The sequence below is a fragment of the Patella vulgata genome, chromosome 9 (assembly GCF_932274485.2).
Source record: "Patella vulgata chromosome 9, xgPatVulg1.2, whole genome shotgun sequence".
Classification (NCBI taxonomy): Eukaryota; Metazoa; Mollusca; class Gastropoda; family Patellidae; genus Patella; species Patella vulgata.
Genome location: NC_065887.2, coordinates 16,682,885 through 16,705,122, shown reverse-complemented (window position 1 = coordinate 16,705,122; position 22,238 = coordinate 16,682,885). Strand labels below are relative to the sequence as shown.

General features: G+C 33.8%; 1 protein-coding gene across 1 annotated transcript; it reads right to left on the bottom strand.

Moving 5' to 3' along the window:
- Positions 1-1,742: 1,742 nt before the first annotated feature.
- On the bottom strand, positions 1,743-21,320 carry LOC126832697 (kinesin-like protein KIF28P). The gene is made up of 22 exons (XM_050563564.1): positions 21,131-21,320; positions 17,710-17,925; positions 17,224-17,338; positions 15,750-15,861; positions 15,222-15,329; positions 14,434-14,567; positions 13,665-13,735; positions 13,459-13,519; positions 12,956-13,135; positions 12,129-12,244; positions 9,856-9,970; positions 9,463-9,526; positions 8,549-8,677; positions 7,864-8,036; positions 7,390-7,538; positions 6,837-6,974; positions 6,109-6,244; positions 4,300-4,385; positions 3,712-3,780; positions 3,167-3,286; positions 2,246-2,416; positions 1,743-1,793 (listed from the first exon to the last, which is right to left on the bottom strand). The coding sequence occupies exons 1-22, from the start codon at positions 21,281-21,283 to the stop codon at positions 1,743-1,745; spliced, it is 2,667 nt and encodes an 888-aa protein (XP_050419521.1). The 5' UTR covers positions 21,284-21,320.
- Between the last annotated feature and the right edge of the window lie 918 nt (positions 21,321-22,238).

Genomic DNA, 22,238 nt, shown 5'->3' with positions numbered 1-22,238 from the left:
TATGGTTGTTAGTAAAAGCAAGGCAAAGACAGTCACTTCATAAAAACATACTATATAGTTACAATAAATCCTTCCTATAGAATAGCACAAGTTGAACTACTCTTGTTGCCACGGTTACCAGGATGGTTTGCTAGTAACGCCTCTAGATCAGATGCCTGTTAAAATTAGTTTTAAAGGTAAGCACAATACTCCACAACCATTCAGAGAAATAAGAGCATAAGCATACTATTTATGCATAAAGTTAACACACGCTATATCACACTATAATTTATCTAATCTCAGAATACAGGGTTTGAAAGCTCTAATGCTTAAATTAGTCAGCTACCAAAACAAATTTGTTTACAGTAACTGATATTATAGTGATAAACAATGGACAATTGCAAATACTGGATTTAGAATTTCTAAATTGATATACTATATTTAAAATTCAGTATGATTAAAAGCTGATTTATGATGACAAATTATTCTGACTTGCATTGACTTATTGTAAGTTTAAATTGATTAGGCACAAAATATATTTTCTAATTTCTCCATAAACTAAAGTTCTATTGAATATATCAATAAATCAATTATAAAAGAGAATAACTCTAAACTTACCTGTATTGTCGTTTGTCCACTAGCTTTTGCTGAATCTAAAAATTCTTGAATCTTGTGCTAAAAAATTGTACATTGCGGTAAACATTATTTTGAATTAAAATATGAAGAGATTTTTTCCAAAATGTTTTAAGGACAATTAAAATCTCCAACTTTTTAAAACCGTATTTATGTTTTTTTACAACAAAATCACCACATGTACATTTTAAAAATTATAATTATGTAACCATGGAATCTCTACTGCATATTTTCTTTTAGACTTTGATCAAATTGTCAGGGTATTTCAACATGTCATGTATCTGTTAAATCGGAAAAGATTTAAATGAACTATACATCTCTAAAAGTTTATCATTCACAAATTAAAAACTAGTATGAGTCGATATATTAACTATATTCAGTAGTTGTTTAGTCAGCAAGTGAATTTGTATGTACTTTTACTATTTGATCAAATCGTTGGGGCATTTCAACATGCCATTTCTCTGCTAATACGGACTGCACTGATATGAACTATACATTTCCAAAAGTTTAATCATCTACAAATCAAAAAGTAGTACAAGTGGAAGAATTAAATATTTTGGGTAGTTAATTAGTCAGCCAGTGAACTTGGTAGACCACTGAAAACAACCATCCAACAAACAGTTTAATTCAAACAATATTTTATTCCATAAACTCCATCGGATTGAACAACAGGCAAAAAGAGATCCATCTAAACTTTATTTTACTTACAATTTTTGCTTCTTCCTTTTCTGCTTTCTTTTTATACATATTGACCTCCGACGCCGATTTGTATTTTTCTTCTTCCTATAAGTACCGATATATTTCAATCATGCACAGTCAACAATTGTTCAATATAAACCAGGATTTAGGAAATAGTTTTTACATCAAATTCTGTCATTTATCACGAAAATATAAGACAACAGAATACAATTTGAAATCTATATAGTGGTGGTTAGTTGTCCCAGGCAACTCTTGTAAAGCTACTTGTTTTGTTCTTTTGTGAACTCTTCGGTGACAATGTTTGGCAGGGGACACGAATACAGGTGACATCACTGGTGGACTGGAGTTGTTTTGCTTTCAGCAGACTCGCTGCTTCTGTGAACAGAAATGTGACTTAAGACTTGCCATAAAGAATACAACCAACTTGAAATTTAAATTATATCTTCACAACTTACCTCTTTAATCTTCTCATCTTTAGATACCTAAAATATTTAAATAAAAAAATTAAACTCAATTATTGTTTCAGCAGGTCATATCAGAACTGTAAAAAATTTATGGATTGTAACAGATTTGAAGTTTATGCGGTTAAGTTTGGTCTAGAGGATTCAATCTTTTTTAGGAATCCTTTTTGGGCTTTATTTTGACTGAGTAGTTCACTCTGATCTGATTACCACTACAATTTAACCTAATAGTTCCCTCAATCTTCAACAACTGGCTTTTGGTTATTGTTAACGTTGGATAAGAATTTTTTTAAAAGAATATGACAATTTTGAGGTATTTTTACACAAAAAATATAAATGTAAAATTAATAAAATCACTGAAAGGGTAAATGGTTAATTTTACTGCCAGTTAATCAAAACTGGTCAATATGTCTGAAATAAGAGTCCTGCTTCAACCTATCATGCTCATACAATTTATATGGAAATAACCTTACCGTAACAGTTGTAGGAGAATTTACTATTGTCTTTTCTCTCTTCATCAATGCTTTAGTTTTATTATTTTTATTATTCTTATTATTAGTGGAGGCTTTAGACGGCGAACTGTCACCTTTCTGCATGCCCCATATTTCTATGACCAGTGGACTGTTTGCTATATACTCAATTAACTAAAATAAACAACATATTTAGAAATATAATATCTGTAACCTCATTATATAGAACGGGCCACACTGTATCTAAATCTTACATAATGCATCCTTAATTTTAGTTCTTGATGACTGATTATATATAACTGTTTGCAAAAACTATACTAAGTGATAAACAATGCAGTCTTCATTTATAAGCCAATGTTTCCCATATTTTTAAAACTATAAACATATGTTAAATACTTTACACATGCACCATTTCCAATATCATGTAGACAGATATTCTATCTATTTTTAAGAGTAAAATAAAATGGGGCTTAACGTCCTACTGTTCTGCTCAGAAGACAGGCATACAGTGTGCTATGAGGGAAATTTTGCCCAGACAGTGGTGCTATGGCCTACTCTTATGTCGAATTCCAACAGCCAAGGGTTCTTTTAAGTGCACGATAACATGTGTACACTGGACCTTGAATTTTCGTCCCTTGCCAGACTCTCTGTCCTGCACCACTGATATGGTTGAACAGTGCCAGAAAATCCCAATGAAGTTTTTAAGAGCAATGGATACGTTTTAATTATGACTAACATTATAAAACTAATATTATAAGCTCTTTTAAATACAATGTAGTATTCTATTCAATTTAAATAAGGTTACGCATTATTTTTCAGAATGCGAGTTTCAGTAAATCTGGCTCCAAACACACCTATGTTTTGATGTTTCACTATCATCATATACAGGTAGATCTTATATAATCAATGAAAACACTATTATACCTGTTTAGTAACATCTAATTGATATTTCTTCTCATGTCCAAAATCTGGATTGATTGTCCCCGAAACAACTTGTGTCTGAACATTTTTATCTTCTAAATAAAACTTATATCGACAAAAACTCTGAAATAATATAAAATAGCAAATATAAATCACAAATGAAGTCTCGAAATGAAGTGTCTCTCCCATTACTTCAATATACAAGGTCTTCTAAGTTTTAGTGTACTAATACGGTGTATTGTATATTAGTTAATAGATTCAGTGTATTGGTTTTCTGATTTGGTGTATTGTGTATACTACTCATGAACACATTTAAAAGTTGCACATTTGATCCCTTTCAAACTAACAACATACATGTGATCAATAAGGACGAGGACTGAAATTGGTGATAAATTGTTGATGATGGCATGTAATATACATTTTGGGTAGCTAATGGAATATGTTTGATAATGCCATCAAATTTGGTATTTTATCTGATGAAATATTCTCTAAACAATAACATAATAACGATATTAATTGGCACCAATAATTGGTAATTCAACACTCACCTGTACAAATCTTTGAGGTAGACCTCTAGCAAATGGAATCTTTAGTTTAAAATAAATCTTCTTACCAACCTTAAATTAAATAAATGATGATGTTTCAACATAATTATATGTAATAATCAGTGGGGGACCATTACAGTGATGCTAATTTTCTTACAGATTCAATCTCAAAATAAACAGACGACACGCATTAATTACTTGCATATTTATCTTTTTATTAGTAATCAAATTGTTCATCACACTGCTTACAAAATGTTCATTGTTGAACTTATATTAGTTACAGTACTGATGCAATAAACAAAGACACCAAGTGTCACCCCTCCCCCTCAAATGGTAGCAGAGTTAATGTGTTATAAAGTCTCAGCCAATCAAATTTCTTAGCTTGAGAACAAAATTCCCAATCAATTTCTTAGCTTGAGAACAAAATTCCCATTACAATCATTCACCTAAAGAACAGCTACACCAAATTTGAACATCATGGCTCAAGCAGATTTATAGTTTCCCCAAATGAGCGACAAATGGACAGTTTGTGCGTAAAAGTAGGATGTTAAACTTGTTTCATTTCATATCTTTCCTCACATCATGACTTACCAATTCAGCTGGATTATCAACAAAATAGTCTTCCTCTATATTGTCCCATTTCTCACTACATGGTTGTACCTCTACAGTTAAATGACCTTTAAACAAAAATCAAAATTAGCATAATAGTTAAATAAGTTCAAAACATCTGATCTCCACATGCGTGAATTAATGGAACAAGTTTGAGTATGACAACCCTGTGGGTTTCGTCAAGTTATGGTAATAAACAGCTTATTACAGTCATGAACTGTTTCTTTCGGAAACAAACTAACTGTCCATTTGAAGAGATGAGACTCTGAAAACCATGAGGCTAAAGGGGCATTATGTATGATTTAGATGAGGAACTGGTAGTTCTCCTTATATTTTAAAAATAGATAATGTTAAATGAATATATTTAAAATTATATTCAAATTGCTTTATTTTGAGCAAAGTTATCAATGTTTGCAGTTTTAACAAGATATTTGATTGATCATAACCACCGTACTGGTCATTCGAGTCTTAGCCTTGCTTCTCCATTTTTAAATTGAATAATTAAATGGCTGAACCATTCTAATCTACTTAAAATCAGAACCATCCGATGGCATTGAGAGTTGATTATGGTCTGGTCATGTTAATAAATGTTTAATTAATAGTTTATATAACATTTAAGGCCCAAAGAAAGACCTGCAATAGGCTGATTTTTCTCTTAAATAATGCCTGTTTAATCATATTTCAATCTAATTAGAAGTTCTTGAAATTTAATCTGGTTTCGGGAATGCAAATCACTATATTTTTCTACAAATCTATCAATATGGTGTCAAATCATGATACCAGCGGCTGCCAGGCAGGATACGCCCACATTTTCGATAGATGGATAGAGAACAAGCTAAAAAGAAAGTGATTTTTCCTACAATCAAGGGCCATAATTCAAGAAATTACAATTCGATATGCGCCAACATCGAAAGGAACCGAGATCTTTGTGTTATAAACTTACAAATAAAAATTGTGACCTCTATTAGTAAGTGCAGGGGAACAAGCTAAAAACGCGATTTTTCTTACAATCAGGGGCCATAATTCAGGAAGTTACGGTCCAATATTATTATTATTATTATATGCGAGAATATTGAAAGGAACCGAGATCTTTGGGTTATAAACTTACAATTCAAGTTTCAACAAAATCGGATTAAAATTGTTACCACTATAGGGTCCACAACCTTGATATACCATATTTTTACGCTATTTGAGAACGAGCGGTGGCCATTTTGTCTGTCAATTTTGGGCCGATTTTCATGAAATTCGAACTCAGCGGTCCTTGGGGTGTAACGGTGATATAATAATATGGTTTTTTAAATCGGATAAAAATCATGACCTCTATAGTGTCCACAAGCTAAAAACGAGATTTTCAGGGGCCATAATTCAGGAAGTTACGGTCCGATATGCACGAATATCGAAAGGAACCAAGATCTTTGGGTTATAAACTTACATTTCAAGTTTCAACAAAATCTGATAAAAATTGTGACCTCTATTGGGTCCACAAGCTAAAAAAGTGATTTTTCGTACAAACAGGGGCCATAATCCATGAAGTTTCGATCCAATACATGCCAATATCAAAGGCAGCCGAGGTCTTTTGGAGATAAACCTATATTTCAAGTGTCGTCAAAATCGGATAAGAATTGTGACCTGTAGAGCGTCCACAAACAAATTGTGGACGGACGGACGTCCGGACCGATAGGGGCGACGACAATATACGTCCACATGAAAATGTGGGCGTATAAAAACTACTAACATCCTGATAAACCCATTCTCAAAATACGATGGATTTTTTGTTGAGTTAAAGTTTACCTTGTTCCACTCCCTTGTAATCAGCAATGGCCAGATTTTCCTGCAGTTCAATCATATAACCTAACGACTGTAAGTAAACATGGACAGTACCGATCAACGTCTCTGTATCAGCTGGCTCCCAGAATGGATCTCTTTCCTGGTAAAATAACAAATATATAGAAATTAGATTCAAATTAGCTTTACTTTTTTTTACCAAGCACTCACTCCCAACAAACTTTGTTAAGCTGTGTCAAAAATCCAAACAGATACTTGTCAATATCATACCCATGACGTGTATCAAACAGTAGCATCTTATTACATGTCAAGTGTTTTCTGGCAACTCAGATTGAAGGGACCTGAGTTTTTAAACATCTTATAAGATGCTTATGGGTATCTAGCATCAATTTCATTATAGCCAGAAGATATTATCACATAAAGTAATGCAATTTGGAAATATGACAAGCACATTTCATTCATGCTCCAAACTAAATCGTGATATTAATCCTGTAAAATTAATTGTGCTTGATAACAATGAAAGGATAATTATCGAAATGTCATGCTTGTATAGTAAACCAGTGACTGTTGTCCTATATAACTTGTTTGTTTTGTTATGTTTCCAATCGACAAATTCCATTAATTGATTTACTACTACTATTAAAAACAAATTAAGATAAATATGTGTTTGGGAAGAAAACTGTAGACAGGCTATCCCAAACTATTTTCCAATATAATCAAGCTCTTTGATTTACCTTAGGTACATCCCAGTCTGCATCTCCTTGCATAAAATTTGCATACATTTCTTGCATGAGATATTTTCTATTAATAAAATCATTTCTAGAAAACATCCATTCATTTTCATTCTCCATATTCCTCATCTTAACCATTACCTTTAAATATACCAAAATGATATCAATTAAATAAAAATATCAATCACATAAAACATATTAGGCAATATCAATCTACTTTATTTGAACAAATCTGAATATGCATAGGTCAACTAAAATACCTACCAAATTTGGCTGCAGTAATTCAAGCAAAATATGAGAAAAAGACTAAATCAGCAGCATTAAGACAAGATGCCCCTGCCTTGCCACCAACACAACACAACTTTAAATAAGCACCACATAATTAAGTCAAATCCCTACCGAATTTAAACGAAATCCTTTAGGGGAAAATTTCCAAAGGGTACGGTAACAGACAGACAGGAGGTTTGGCTCAAGCCCATTAAATTGTTGGATGAAATTATCTAGATGAAAAAGAGTAACAGATTGTTGAATGGAATTATCTTGTTGAAAAACTTACCTCTGTTTTGCCATCTTGAACACCACGAGCTTGTGAAGATACTAAAGCTATTTCAAATATAACTTTTTTATCCAATTCTTCAGACATGGCATTAGCTTCATTGATCATAGGTAATAACTGAATTAAATCTTCTTGTAATAACAAATCCTCTACAAAATAAATAAACAATAACAATAACATCCTGTTTTCATAATAACACAACTCTATGGATTTACTACTCCTTGGTTTATTACATGCAACGTTTCAATACTCTTACAGGTATCTTTATCAAGCAATGTTTATTTGTTTAAAGTGGAAATATGATAGCTATAAAAAATCACGTTAAGAAAAATTGATTGTTGTTTTAATTGAATTTGTTTGTTTTAACTGTATGATTTTGTTTTAACCATTGTGTGTTAAAAATAATATTCCCTTTTTATTTAAATTCATTGAATGTGAACAAGTTTAACATTGATATATATAAAATATTTTTACCTTTTGATTTTCCATCAGCCCCTCCAATATCTTTCATCAATCCAGATTTTTGAGCAATTTCTTCTTGAGCTGAATCATAAGTTGGTGTTTCTATCTTAATTCCTTCTTTAAGCTGCTTTTCCAGTTCTTGTGGATGATGGAAAGCAAACAGTAAATTTGACCCGAACATAACTCTGAAGTAAAACAAGGAATAAAACATTAGAATACTTTGTGTTATGTGAGATGTTATATCGTGTTATGTGAGAGGTTATATCGTGTTGTGTAAGAGGTTATATCGTGTTGTGTGAGAGGTGATATTGTGTGTGTTATGTGAGAGGTTATACTGTGTTCTGTGTATGAGATAAGGATCCTTTTAATATACTACAAACATACAGCCAATATTAAAAAAAATATAACCTTGGCATAACTCAAAATCCAAACTATATTGATAGATTTAATCACAATTTCTCTTATTTGCATTCCATCTTCTTTTTCAATTGGTAGCCAAAAGTTTTCAATATGGTTTCCAGTTGTCAGTAGGACAGAAAAGTAGGACTTGAAACTGAATTTCATTTCATTTCCTTTCTGTGTCAGTTTCGTAAGCCATACTAGTTTCTTTCAGTAAACCTTATACAACATCCCACCACATTTTCTGGAAACAACTTTTTGGTAAAACAAAATGTGTGAGGTATAATAAATAACTTACCTATCATTATGGTGTAAAGTTGTCTCCGATTTAATCTCCTGTCCATTAACCATGACTTTAGCTGACACTTGTGGTCGTATTTTAACTGTGTTATTTTTATTGATGATTATAGCATGTTCTTTTTGTATACTGTCAACACATTAAATTTGGCATTATTTACAGAATAAATGTTACATCACACAATTTCTTGTATGTAAAAAGGTTAGAGAGAGAGAGAGAGAGAGAGAGAGAGAGAGAGAGAGGGAGGGTTTAAAGTCCACTCGACACAAACTAGGTCATTTCGGGACTAACATATGGTTTAATTTTATTTCAATAATTCGCTTGCGCGTAGGGGTCTTTAGCAGTGGGAGGAAACCGGAGGACCCGAAGAAAACCCATAAGGTTGGACAGGCGACCCTACTCCTTGTCACGTACAACCGGGGATTCGAAACCACACCAGTTGACTCAATGACAGGCTTTATGATACAGCGTGCACATGCTAACCATTCAACCATCCAACCCTCCCAAAAAGGTAACAGATTCAGGTGATTTTAAATTCTGGACACAACATAAAAATAACTAGTGTCTATATTTATTGTGTATGGATTATATAAATTCAAGACTGTGTCTAATCAATAGAAGGGTGAAAGAATCCCTGTACAGTGCAGGTAAGATTAGATCTCAGTCACACGATTTGGGACCAAAATAAGATATAAATAAAGTATAGGTAAAATTCTTTGTGACCTGTTAAAAATGCATGGTCATTCTTCCATTTGTACGATTTTTCTGACTGTCTCAGCATGATACTTTACATTCCAATCCAGGCACATTAAAACAAGATGGACAAAAAAACCTGACAAATTCTTTGTGATGATTTTCAGCCCAAGAATTGAACCTAACAACAGTAATTATATATTCATAATATATCAACTAACCTTAAACCATTTAATAAAATTTCTGGGGCTGGATCAGCTTTTCGATTACCTATTTTTGATTCTCCTAAAAAACAACATAAAAACAAATGGATAAAAAAAAAGGAATGAATTGTCTGATGTTAATTATCTGTTGATGTTGGTTAAGACAGTTTTATTTTCATTTAGCCATTGTTGCACAAGAAAGTTCCACTGGATTGTCCGGCATGGTTTCCCCTTCTCACTGGTGTAGGAGGGGACTGTCATAGATTGCTATCCAGTCAACACTGGGGTACCGGTACCATGAATTTAAAAATAGAAATATAACTCTTACATAGCATTTTTTAAAACAACGTATATATAATGACATGTAGAATATATAAAGATAAATATAGAGGTTTAATCATCAAAATTTACCTGCTCGACAAAAATGAATGATCATGCGGGTAAGGGCAGGATCCTCATTCAAATTCCAGAAATGGGGTGTAGTTTTCATGTCTTCATGTTCTTTGTTTTCTTGTGCCATACCAGCCTAAAAATAATACATAAACAAACAATGCACCATGTTTACTAAATGAAATGTGTCATATAAATTACAACTTTAGGCCATATAAAAAAAAACAATATTCTGGTTCTCAGATTAACCCACATCACTTCAAAAGGGCCGCATGACTTGTTTTTATTTATTACATTATTTTCCAAACATAAATATTGTACCTCGATTACAGGAAATAAATCTATAAAAAAAATTTGAATACATCCATGGGCTCATTTATCAAGTACACAACTCTGATAAATGTTATGACAATCATAAATGATACTGGATAATCATACATTCCTATAAGCAACGTGATGTGATAAATGCAGTCATTTAGCCCAGTGGTGATCTTTTGACAAAATTAAAAACACAAAAATAAAAAGCTCCAGCCCACATCAGATGTTTGGTAAAAGATTGTCTGAAAACAAGAATATTTTTATGTATCGCCTTAGATTTTAGGAAACAAGTTTATCTGAAAAATCTTAAAATTTTAATTGAAAGACAAGCCAACAGTGAGGCTGATGTCCCCCGCCGAAATAGGAAAATAATTAGAGAGTTATTGTGTTCCAAAGTCTCAGCAAATCAAATTGCTTATCGCTCTGCTTAATCTGAGCAGAAAATGCTCATTATCGATCTTAGTCAAGGTATTACTGTAATGAAACTATACACCAAGTTTCATCACTCTCACTTAATTAGAACTAAAGTTATAGTGTCCCAAAGCATCAACCAATCAAATTGTTTATCTCTGCTTACCCTAAGCGGAACGGACAGACAAACAGACAGACGGACGAACCCATTTTAATAGTTCCCTGCTTTCTTCGAAAGGCGGGGGACAATAAGCATGAACATTTACTCAATTCGAAGATCAACCAATCAAATTGTTTATCTCTGCTTACCATAAGCGGAACGGACAGACAGACAAACAGACAGACGGACGAACACATTTTAATAGTTCCCTGCTTTCTTCGAAAGGCGGGGGACAATCAAAGTAGGAGAGTTATTGTTTTCCAAAGTCTCGACCAATCAAATTGCGTATCGCTCTGCTTACCCTGAGCAGAAAATGCTCATTATCAAACTTAGTCAAGGTATTACTGTAATGAAACTATACACCAAGTTTCATCAATCTCACTTAATTAGAACTAAAGTTATCGTGTCCCAAAGCATCAACCAATCAAATTGCTTATCTCTGCTTACCCTAAGCTGAAAATGCTCATCTTCGAACTCCATCAAGGCATTGACCTAATCAACACATACACCAAGTTTGAACATTCTAGCTCAATTAGGAAGAGAGTTATCGTGCCCCAAAGTATCAACCAATCAAATTGCTTATCTCTGCTTACCCTAAGCGGAAAATGCTCATCTTCGAACTCCATCAAGGCATTGACCTAATAAACACATACACCAAGTTTGAACATTCTAGCTCAATTAAAAGTTATCGTGTCCCAAAGCATCAACCAATCAAATTGCTTATCTCTGCTTACCCTAAGCGGAAAATGCTCATCTTCGAACTCCATCAAAGCATTGACCTAATCAACACATACACCAAGTTTGAACATTCTAGCCCAATTAGGAAGAGAGTTATCGTGTCCCAAAGCATCAACCAATCAAATTGCTTATCTCTGCTTACCCTAAGCGGAAAATGCTCATCTTCGAACTCCATCAAGGCATTGACCTAATAAACACATACACCAAGTTTGAACATTCTAGCTCAATTAGGAAGAGAGTTATTGTGTCCCAAAAAGTGTGACGGACAGACAGACGGACAGACAGAAGGACAGACAGACGGACAGACAGACAGACAGACAGACAGACAGACGGACGAACCCATTTTAATAGTCCCCTGCTTTCTTCGAAAGGCGGGGGACAATAAAGATCAATGATAATATACTATCATTAATTCTGCAATTTAATTAGAATATTGGGTCGCTGAAATCAAAAGTAAACAATGTTCCCAGAAATTTCAAGACTAACATGGTACAATTTTATTTCAATAATTTGCTTGTGTATAGCAGTGAGAAGAAACTGAAGGACCCAGAGAAAACCCACAAGGTTCTCAAGTACAAGCTTATGATCTAAACCACACCACTTTGACAGACCTTATGATATAAAGTGTATGTGTTAGCCTATTAAATAGAAAGAGATAAATAACTACCATAGTTTGTTGTTGTCCTTCCTGCATTTTTTCTGCCCAAGATTTCTTCATATCTTCTAATTCTTGTGCATTTTGTCTGACTTGCTCTTCCAAAGCTCTCTTCATTTCGGCTACCTCTGTTAATTGATAAGTCATCAAATTAATATTGCTACAGATATTTTTTGAGTGTTATAGAAAAAGAATATTCATGTTTCTTCTACTCTGCATAACCGATAAATTTATTTCTATCTTAAAAAAAGATTCCTTCAGTGAAGAATTAAGTCCTAATTAATTTCAATAAAGAGTTTATTTAATCTGATTGAAGTCCTAATTAATTTCAATAAGGAGTTTATTTCATCCATTTGTGTATATTTATAATGTCACTGAGCACAAGGCCCAATACATGAGAGGTGTACAATCAAGGAGTTGGCCTCAGACATCACCGAACTTCAAGAGTAGGGAGAGAGAAACAAATGGGATTTAGCAACCACTTGACAGAAACTAGGTAATTTCTGGACTAATACATAGTACATATTTTTTTCAATAATTGACTTGCACTAAGGGGTCATTAGCAATGGGAGGAAACCGGAGTACCTGGAGAAAGCCCACGAAGTTGGGCAGTTAACCCTACTATTTGTCATGTATAAGCGTTGCGACTGAAACCATGGCACTTATCTCAATGACAGACCTGGTGATCTAAAGCCTACACATTAGACCATTCAGCCACCCCCCCCCCCCCCCCCCCCGATCAGGAGTAGGAATATTCTTCTGTCCAAGCTGCTCAGCTATCGCAACTGTCAGCTTTTAAGTGACACATGTTGAATAAATTATATTTGAATGAAATTTACCATCCTCCGAATATCCACTTTTTTCTTGACCACCACCGCCCATTTCTAAAGAAGCCCCTCCTCCACCAGATTTTAACATATCCATTAATCTTTGATTTTCTTCTCTTAATTCTCGGATCAACTTGTCTGTGGGACTTTCATTAACAATAGCAGATGTTTTGATAGCCTTCGCTCTATCAGCTGAAATGAGAAATTTAACAAATAAGTATTTAGAAATAAGGATTTGATGCTTTACGGATGAGTAATTTTAGTCTTTTAATATCATATTTGCTTTCATCTGTTTGCAAATTGATAACTTTTACAAATTTACATAGGACTGCAATCTAGTACACTGTTGAATATTAAAGACAATTAGTGATACATATTTTAGTAGATAAATCCGTCCTTAAAGCAAATTTAAAATGGAATAAAAAAAATTCAAATAAATCAATACCTCGTTTACTACTACGATTCGTTTTCAAAAACTCAAAATAATTTGAATAACAAATGAAAAGGGTAATTACCAAATCTAAGAGTCGAAAGTGTTTCTTCATAATTGATGTCTGCAGGACTCAAAGCAGCAATCTACAACCAAATAAAATATACTCTTTATTGTAACACTCATAATGATAACCAAGTTTCAAAATTTTCCTTTAAACATTTAATTCTAATGAACAATAACATTGAATATGACTGATCAGTGATTTGAATTAAAATATGAATAACATACCATGACAGTTTTACTGTTTCCACCCAGAGCATTTTGTAATAGTTTGGTTAAAACTGAATCACGAAATGGTACTGTAAAAAATAAAACAGGCATTCTTTAATAGCTCTCTTTACAGATTTCTGGAACATGTAATGTCAGGCTTGATAACCATTTTGTTAAAAAGAAACCATGTCTTCAAATGATTGATAATAACAAATGACCTAAAGATGCATTATGTACAAGCTAAATCTGCCTATTGCAGGTCTCTCTTCTAGCTTCAATTGTTATATAAAATATTATTTAGACATTTATTCACATAATGCATCATACAGAATGCACCTTTAAGAATTGGTGAGATCTTCAAAATCATAATATTATACTAGACTTATCATTCAACATCTTGATTGACATCAATTGTAGTTTAGGTGTTCCTTTATTTTATTCATGACCTCAAAAAAATTGTTCAACTACAACTATATGGTCTAAGGGGAGATAATATTGCGTTTAGATCATATTACAGAGTTGTGCCCCTTTATTACATATTGGTATAATTGGCCCTTGCAGATGAATGGTTGTGTCAATGCCTCTGATCGACAGCTCTGTTTCATTGGTTGGAGAAAGAAGACTACAGCTCGATAGAAAATGACATATATTTTATCAATGACGTAATGAACATTAAAAAATATGCACAATATTACCAAACCCTTCGAAGCTGGGGTGCTGAAATCCACCGCTGTTTTAAATTGTAGAAAACATATTATTTTTAATAAAGAAAATCAATTTAGCTTACCAACAACTTTTTTCTTGCCCTGTGATATATCAGCTAAAGCTTTAATACAGTTACCAAGAGAACTGAGAGATTGATTTATAGCTGAACCTTCCTTTAACCTATCACCCGTAGCTCCAGTAGATTCTGCTCTTTCACTAAAATAAATAACATTCAAATAATACTTCTCTATTGAAATTTACAAAAAAAAGAAGGGATAAGGATAAAAAAAAAAACCCTTTACCAAATATTTCTAACATCTAAGCAGCATCAGATACATATAGGAATCAAATCAAAACCCTTTTTGCCCCAACCACAAAAATTGTCACCATTCATTTATAAAATGATTTTCTTATTACATATAGGTCTCTTATACTGCCAGTAGGACATATTAACATGTGTTTACAGTTACAATGAGTAAATCACACGTGTTCTGTGACATGAAATTTTACATCCCTAGTCAAATACACTCAGACATCAAAATAAAGACGGGCATATTTTGAGACGACATTGTTTTTTTCACCTGTTCTTTATCGAATTCCATCTGTCAAGTTTTCTTTAACATGCATGCCTAGCTGTTCATGGGACCTTCTTTTTTCCATCCCATCTGAATGACTAGACACTGTTCTTGCATCATTGGCAATATCGAGATCACTCCCCCAAGAAATAGGAAGCAGAATTAAATGCTTGTTCCAAAAGAACAGAAATTCAAATCGGTGTAGCCTTTTCACTACAATCAATATTTTCACACACCTTCATGTTAGAAATTGTATATATGTATATTTTTTATGTTAATTAAGTATAGTATTTACCTGCCAGCTAAATCAACTAAGTTTATAACAGAGGTTTTTGTCATATTCTGTCCTGCTTCATTAGATGATTTCTGTACGAATGATACGGCTACAATAGTGTGAGCTCGACTGAAATAAAAGTAATAGATTACGGTAATAGTCAAAAATCGTCACCCTATTTAATAGATATTGAACGCCTTGATGAGAAGGCATGCTCAAAAACTCTTCATTCCGTTCCACAGATTGCTTAGTTGTTCCTCCATGCGTAGGCGATTTCTCATTAAAATCTATTTTAGAGAATGCAGTCATACATGGATTTACGACATACAGTTTGCTATGAGCTAAATGTTGCCTGAAAAGCAACTGAATTCCAATTGTCAATGTTAAAATGTTATTTACGTTATGCACTTCTCAAAGTCTGATCCCAATGTTACTTGATTTCACTTCCAATATAAATTTATCCATCACATCTGTGCCTGATTATTATCAAGGAGGATAACTCTGCTGTAATATTTGTACTCTTTAAAAAAAAAAAAAATTTGAATGTACCTGCTAGTTGCATTCATGTTGGTAGAAGCCACAGTACGATTTCTAGTACCCTCGTTAATCTTGTTGTTAATTTCATCATAACTATCAACTGGCCAGTTTGACTGAGATTCAACTGAAAATTATAGAACAGAATCGATAATTCAAGGAACATTTTCAAGGATTCTACTTGTTTTAAAACTGGATAACAGTAAGGCTAATTTCCCTTGCCTTAATACTAAAATAAAAGACACTCATACTTGCACATTTTTTCTTTTATAAAGCTTCAAGCAATCAAATTGCTTATCACTCTGCTTCACTTAGCAGAAAATGCTTGTTATGAATAATACAGCTTGTCTTGATTACATGTAAATGAATAAACTTTGAGTCTATGCCTTAGTGAGTCTAAGAAAGTTTTATTTCCTAGCGACTTTGTCAAACTAACGTACAGTACACCAATATTCTATGGTTCCATTATCTGCAGGGGAGTGAATCCTGAAGAATCTTTCCACTTCTAAGCACATTATCCAAGCATGTAATACACGCTTTGTTAAATTTAGCCTAAATGATTTGTTTCCTTAATATACTACTAGCAGATGATCCAGCGCTGCATGGGTTGTGCCTATAACTCCGAAACAGGTAGTGGTAGAGAGAGAGAAATGGGGTTTAACGTCCAATCGGCACAAACTAGGTTATTTCAGGACTTACACATGGTTAAAATTTTCTTCAATAATTCGCTTGCGCGTAGGGGACTTTAGGAGTGGGACAAAACCGGAAGACCTGGAGAAAACCCATGAGGCTGGACAGGTGACTCTACTCCTTGTCAAGTACAACTGGGGAATCGAAGAGAGAGAGAGAGAGAGAGAGAAATGGGGTTTAACATCCACTCGACACAAACTAGGTCATTTCGGGACTAACATATGGTTTAATTTTATTTCAATAATTCGCTTGCGCGTAGGGGTCTTTAGCAGTGGGAGGAAATTGGAGGACCGGGAGAAAACCCACGAGGCTGGATCGGGGAATTGAAACCACGGCAGTTGACCCAATGACAGACCTTATGACAGCTTGCACGTGCTAACCATTCGGCTATCCAACCCCCACCCCCATTTTACTCCCCAGTCCGTGCTACCCCTATACATCAAATTTATGTCTCGAAACAGCCCTAGTGTAGCCCTGAGCAGATAGACAAACGTCAGTAACAAATATTATTATAAATAGTCACGCTTGTTGACTTAGCAAACTTGTGGGGCTGAATGTTTTAATGTGCTGTTATTGAGCCATGTGGCATGGTTTCGATCCTGTGCTTGTAGTATGTGACAAGGAGTAGGGTTACCTGCCTAACCTAGTGTTTTGTATTGGGTTGTTTTTTTTTCGGATCCTCCGGTTCCTTTCCTAAGTGCTCGAGAATTAATGAAATAAATTGTATGATATCTTAGTCCCAAAATAACCTACTTTGTGCTAAGTGGAAGTTAAACACCATTTCTTTATATTTACTTACCATAAAATCCTTTAGTTGGATGCTGTCGAACTTTCAAACCACCTTTCTGTAGAGTTTTGAGATTCAATAAATCACGTACTTGTTCATTGTAGATTTCCAACATAGATAATGTTACCTGACAATAATGAAGAATTAAATATTTATAAAAAAACAAATAAATATTGAATAACAGAATGTTGATATGGCATTATGGTTATAAAAGGGGCAGGGCTGGCGTACATGGCTTTGAGGCTACATTTAAATTCAATAAATTTAGTTGGGGAACATGTATCTGAAACTAAATTCCTCTCAGTATAGAACACTGTTCTTAATTGGCTAATTTTTGTCAGCTTTATTACATATTAAATAATTCTTATAATGTACTTTTAGGGGGTGGGGGTAGGGTCATCCACCTGGATCCGCTACTGATCATATGGTAGAAAGTGGGCTAATTGATTTTCTGAATAGGAGATTTTTAAGATACTACATGTACATTCTGAATCTTACCTGGTACTCTTCATCTTTCACAGCAGATTCCCGCTTTGCAGTAATTCCCCGAAACAGATCTTCACATGCCAGTGGTACAATACCTTTGTTGACACCATATCCTACCATAGAATAAGATTTACCACTACCAGTTTGACCATAGGCAAATAACGAACAGTTATATCCTTTCCATGCATTATCCAATACACCTTTACCTAAATCTTCAAACACTTTTTGCTGAAATAAGAAACAAGCAGATTAGAGATAAGAAAAATTTAATTTGAAATATTACTTAGTCAAAACTTTAATAATATCGAACCCCCCCCCCCCCAAAAAAAAATTATTCAACAATCAACCACTCTTCACTAAACAGATACATGTACAGCATGTATAGTCTGATGAAATGGCTTTATGGTAATTATAGCATAATACAATGTACATGTATACACTAGGAAATATTCTCGGCTTGATTAGATATAATTTTTTCTTTAGTGTGATTAAATTAATAATTCAATGGTTTAACTGAGAATTCTATATTGCAGGAAATGGACTGTCACGTCATAAAGAGTTTCTGCACCAGACTTCACTCCCAGAAAAATGTCACAGACCTTCTATTAATTGTTGCTAAAATCAGGTGAAAACACAACCTTAAAGATGGGTTCCGCGTATAAACTGGGTGATTTAATAGTATATATGGACTAAAAACATATTCAAACTAATTAATTTGTCATAATTTTGCTTCAAATCCTTCTCAAACATTGTAATTGCGAAGGAATGTCCTGCTATAAAAATCTGATCAAACCAGGTCATGTTTACGTCACGTGACTTACCACTCTTGGAAGTCAGAGGAGAATTCATTGCATACATAAGACGATGTTGTCTTTAATCGCTTACTATTTATTACAAATATCGAATCCTAATTAAATTCTCAGATTAAACACTACCCGCGTCTTTTTCCGTCATTTTTATCTCAGAAAGTGTTGTACGTCTAACTCTTCATCAAGTTTATCAACTTGTACATCAAGCGCTCAATGTTCTCTTTGGACCTTTGACATCACGCGTGCAAAAATTTCTAATCGTCGGGCTGTTGATTAGGGGAACCCTTACATTTTTGTCCTGTATACGCTCCATGAGGTTTTTTCGGGGAATCCAGTATTTTTCTAGTAAGATTGGATATCTCTACTTTCCATATATACCAAAATTGTCATATTTTTACTGGAAATAACCACCTGATAAATACTTTTCTGGGAACCCATCTTTAATGTCTCAGTGAATCATTTGCAATTTTCCGAAAAATTAACATTTAATTAAGAAAACAAAAGGTAATCTACCGGTTTGAAGTCAATTGGATTAAAAAGAGGCCCATCAAAAAATTTTAGATAAGTTTATAGTCATAGGTGACACTAGCTTGCTTTGACTATATTTTCCTCATTGTCTGTGGAGGACGCTAAATGTTGAAAAATTTTCAATTCAATATATCTTTGTAAATACTGAATGGAACTGGACCATTTTTGGACGCAGATATTCCTTTAGAGATTCAACTTTCACAGTATTGTAGTTCGGGATTAATAGATTATTGGTAGATAAATATATTCACAGCCCAAGTTTATTTAATAATATCAAACCATTAATAATCAATTAGTAACAGGATAGAGCAATAAACTATGTATAATGCATACTGATGGAAATAGCTGACATTTCAAAGAATACTATTCTCTCAATGTACATGTAAGTTCGAGGACCGGAAAAGCTATTTAAGATAACGTAAGGTATTATCATTATTTGTTACAATGTCGACTTATAGTGGCCTAATAGAACTTATGGTCTCAAGAATCACCAATAAAAATAACAAAAAGGTCAGGACAATATAATTATTGATTCAGATATAGAATCAATACCAGTAACAATGTCCTCTTACAGCTCTCTCCTGTGTAACTATCTTTTCAATATTTCATTATTCATCAAAACTAACTTCCAAATAGGTATTGATTACGGACTTAAGTCCATTTTAGCATGGGAATTCAGCTGTGAAAAATTAGATATTTTCTGAAAAGTGGGTTGGGTGGCCGAAGGGTCTAATAATAATATATGAAATTCAGATCATAACATATGTCATTGAGTCAAGTTTCATGGTTTCGATCCCACGATCTGCCTAATTTTGTGGGTGTGGGTTTCCTCCCACTGCTAAAGAGTAAAGAGCACTATGTGCAAGTAAACTGTTGAAATTAAATTGTACCATAATGTTACCCTAGTTTATGCTAAATCGTTTTCAATAGAAAGCTTGATCTCTCTTTAACTCTGTACATCTTATCAAGCCCTTCGTGTAATACCTTGCATATTTCGGCACTAATTTCGATTGGGTACTGACCAGCTTGAGAGCATATCAGATTCCTCGATCATCGTGAATACCAAGTCTCGAGTTTTCCAGCTAAAATGTCTGTGATAATCGAGTTGCAAAGTTCAAGATTCATTCAATGTCAAGGTTTCCGAGGAGGTCTCCATGTTTGATTTGAGAGTGTTTGTGACACAACCTCTGATTGGATGCTACTGTTCATGTGTCTGCGGTAAAGGAGATAAAGTGGCTATAAGTTCAGGAATTGCAAAGTATTGTAGCAACGTTTATTGTAAAACTTCAGGAACATGATGTTGAATGGACTTTCAACCCCATCTATCTATCTCTATTACCGAAAAAATCAAATATGATCAGTGGATTTAATGTCCACTTAAAGGGACTATCCCGATTTGAACAGCGTCTAAAAAATAAAAGTCTTAGTACGTATGGAAGTTAAGCGCCAAAATATGGAGGAATGGCGTATTTACCTTGTCTTAAAATCTCAGCTCAAAATATTGAGTCGTTTGGACGTGAACGTCAAAACTGCTTATCCGGACACATAATCCTTTTAAGATTTCGGGTCAATTTTTTCGTTGGGGTACCTAATATTCGATTCCCGTTCCTTTAAAGGTATATACAATGAATGACCCATGTGCTGTACTTGATAAAGAAAGGCACATTTTCACCTACACATTATTTTTATAAAAAAATGTCTGGTTTTATCCAGACACCGTATAATACAGCTCGGGACGTCAGTCTCCATTTGTAAACGAAGACTGACAGGTTTAAATTAAGTTAGTTGCTCGGCTCTAAGGCAGGGAATTTTATAGGATGTTGACACAAAATTAAGCACTTTTATTCTCCAAAATATTATCGGGATTGGCCCTTTAATATAACGCAAGCTCTTTAACAATGAGAGAAAAAACAATACTGAATACAATTAAATCTGTCATTAATTTCTTATGCTCTATCGACGAAATAGCTTTTTATCGAATAATCTGAATGTAGATTTAACTGGATATAAAACTGAAGTACATGTACATTGTAATTGTATACAATAAACATGACAATACGAAATTTAACAATTTATGGAATTTTTATTTTCCTTACCTGATCATCATATTGTGCTCCTGCCGGTTCCAAATATCCATCCTCTCGTTCATTAAAACCATCATGTGACCAGTACGAATGATCAAAAGCAAATTTCCTTGGTTCTGCTTTTGGATTTTCAGGATCTGTGATCTCGGTCGTTTGACCAGACATATTAATAATGATGGATGCATTTCGGCTTTTTTCTCTTGAATTGTGGGATTAAAGTTAAGGGAAATATTGTTCTGAATATAAAACGTTATTAACCAAACTCACTCAATGAAATAGTTAATCAATCAACAGTTGCTATCTGAATCTTTTGTCATATTTAACTCCCATCCTGACAAAATAGAAAAATTTGCCAAGGGTTTCGAGCCCAACACCAGAGGCTGATCCAGGTTCCTGTGAAGGAAATTTGACAGTCAACAATGCATGATGCCATCATCATCTCCAAATTACGTCGGCAAACATACACACTGAGCTTTTTAAAGAGAGAAATCCAACACTGTTAGACGTCAATTTTTATTATGGATTAATAGAATCACATTGTGATTCAATTTCATTGATGCAAAGCATTAATTATTGTGATATCACATATGTCTATATCATTATCTTGCACTTTGTATGCTCATCCCATCCCACCATCTGATGATAAAGGTTAAAGCACACGACTGTGACACTTTTCTCATAAAAAGTGTTGTTTTACAATTTTTTTTATGTTGCTGAACAAGGTGAGGTGGGGGTTTAACCTGGATCTGCCCCTGAACACCTTCCATATATACATGATTCATATTCATTAGACTTTACTCCAACCCCTTTTGAAATTCTACATTCACTGCACAATATATAAAACCAAAAAAATTTTGTTAAGCCTGTTAAATCATTTGGACAACTAAAATTAAATGACAGAACGTTTTTATGGGAAACAAAATCACTGGTTTATTCTAAAAGCACGACGTTTCAACAAGTATCCCCTTATCGTGCTTTTAGAATAAACCAGTGATTGTTTCCCATAAAAACTGTGTTCTGTTAATGTGTTTCCCAATCGCTAAATGCCACTTAAAGATTAAAATTAAATGGCCGAAAATCGAGTTTAATGTTATCAGGTATGTCACAGAACTACCACAAT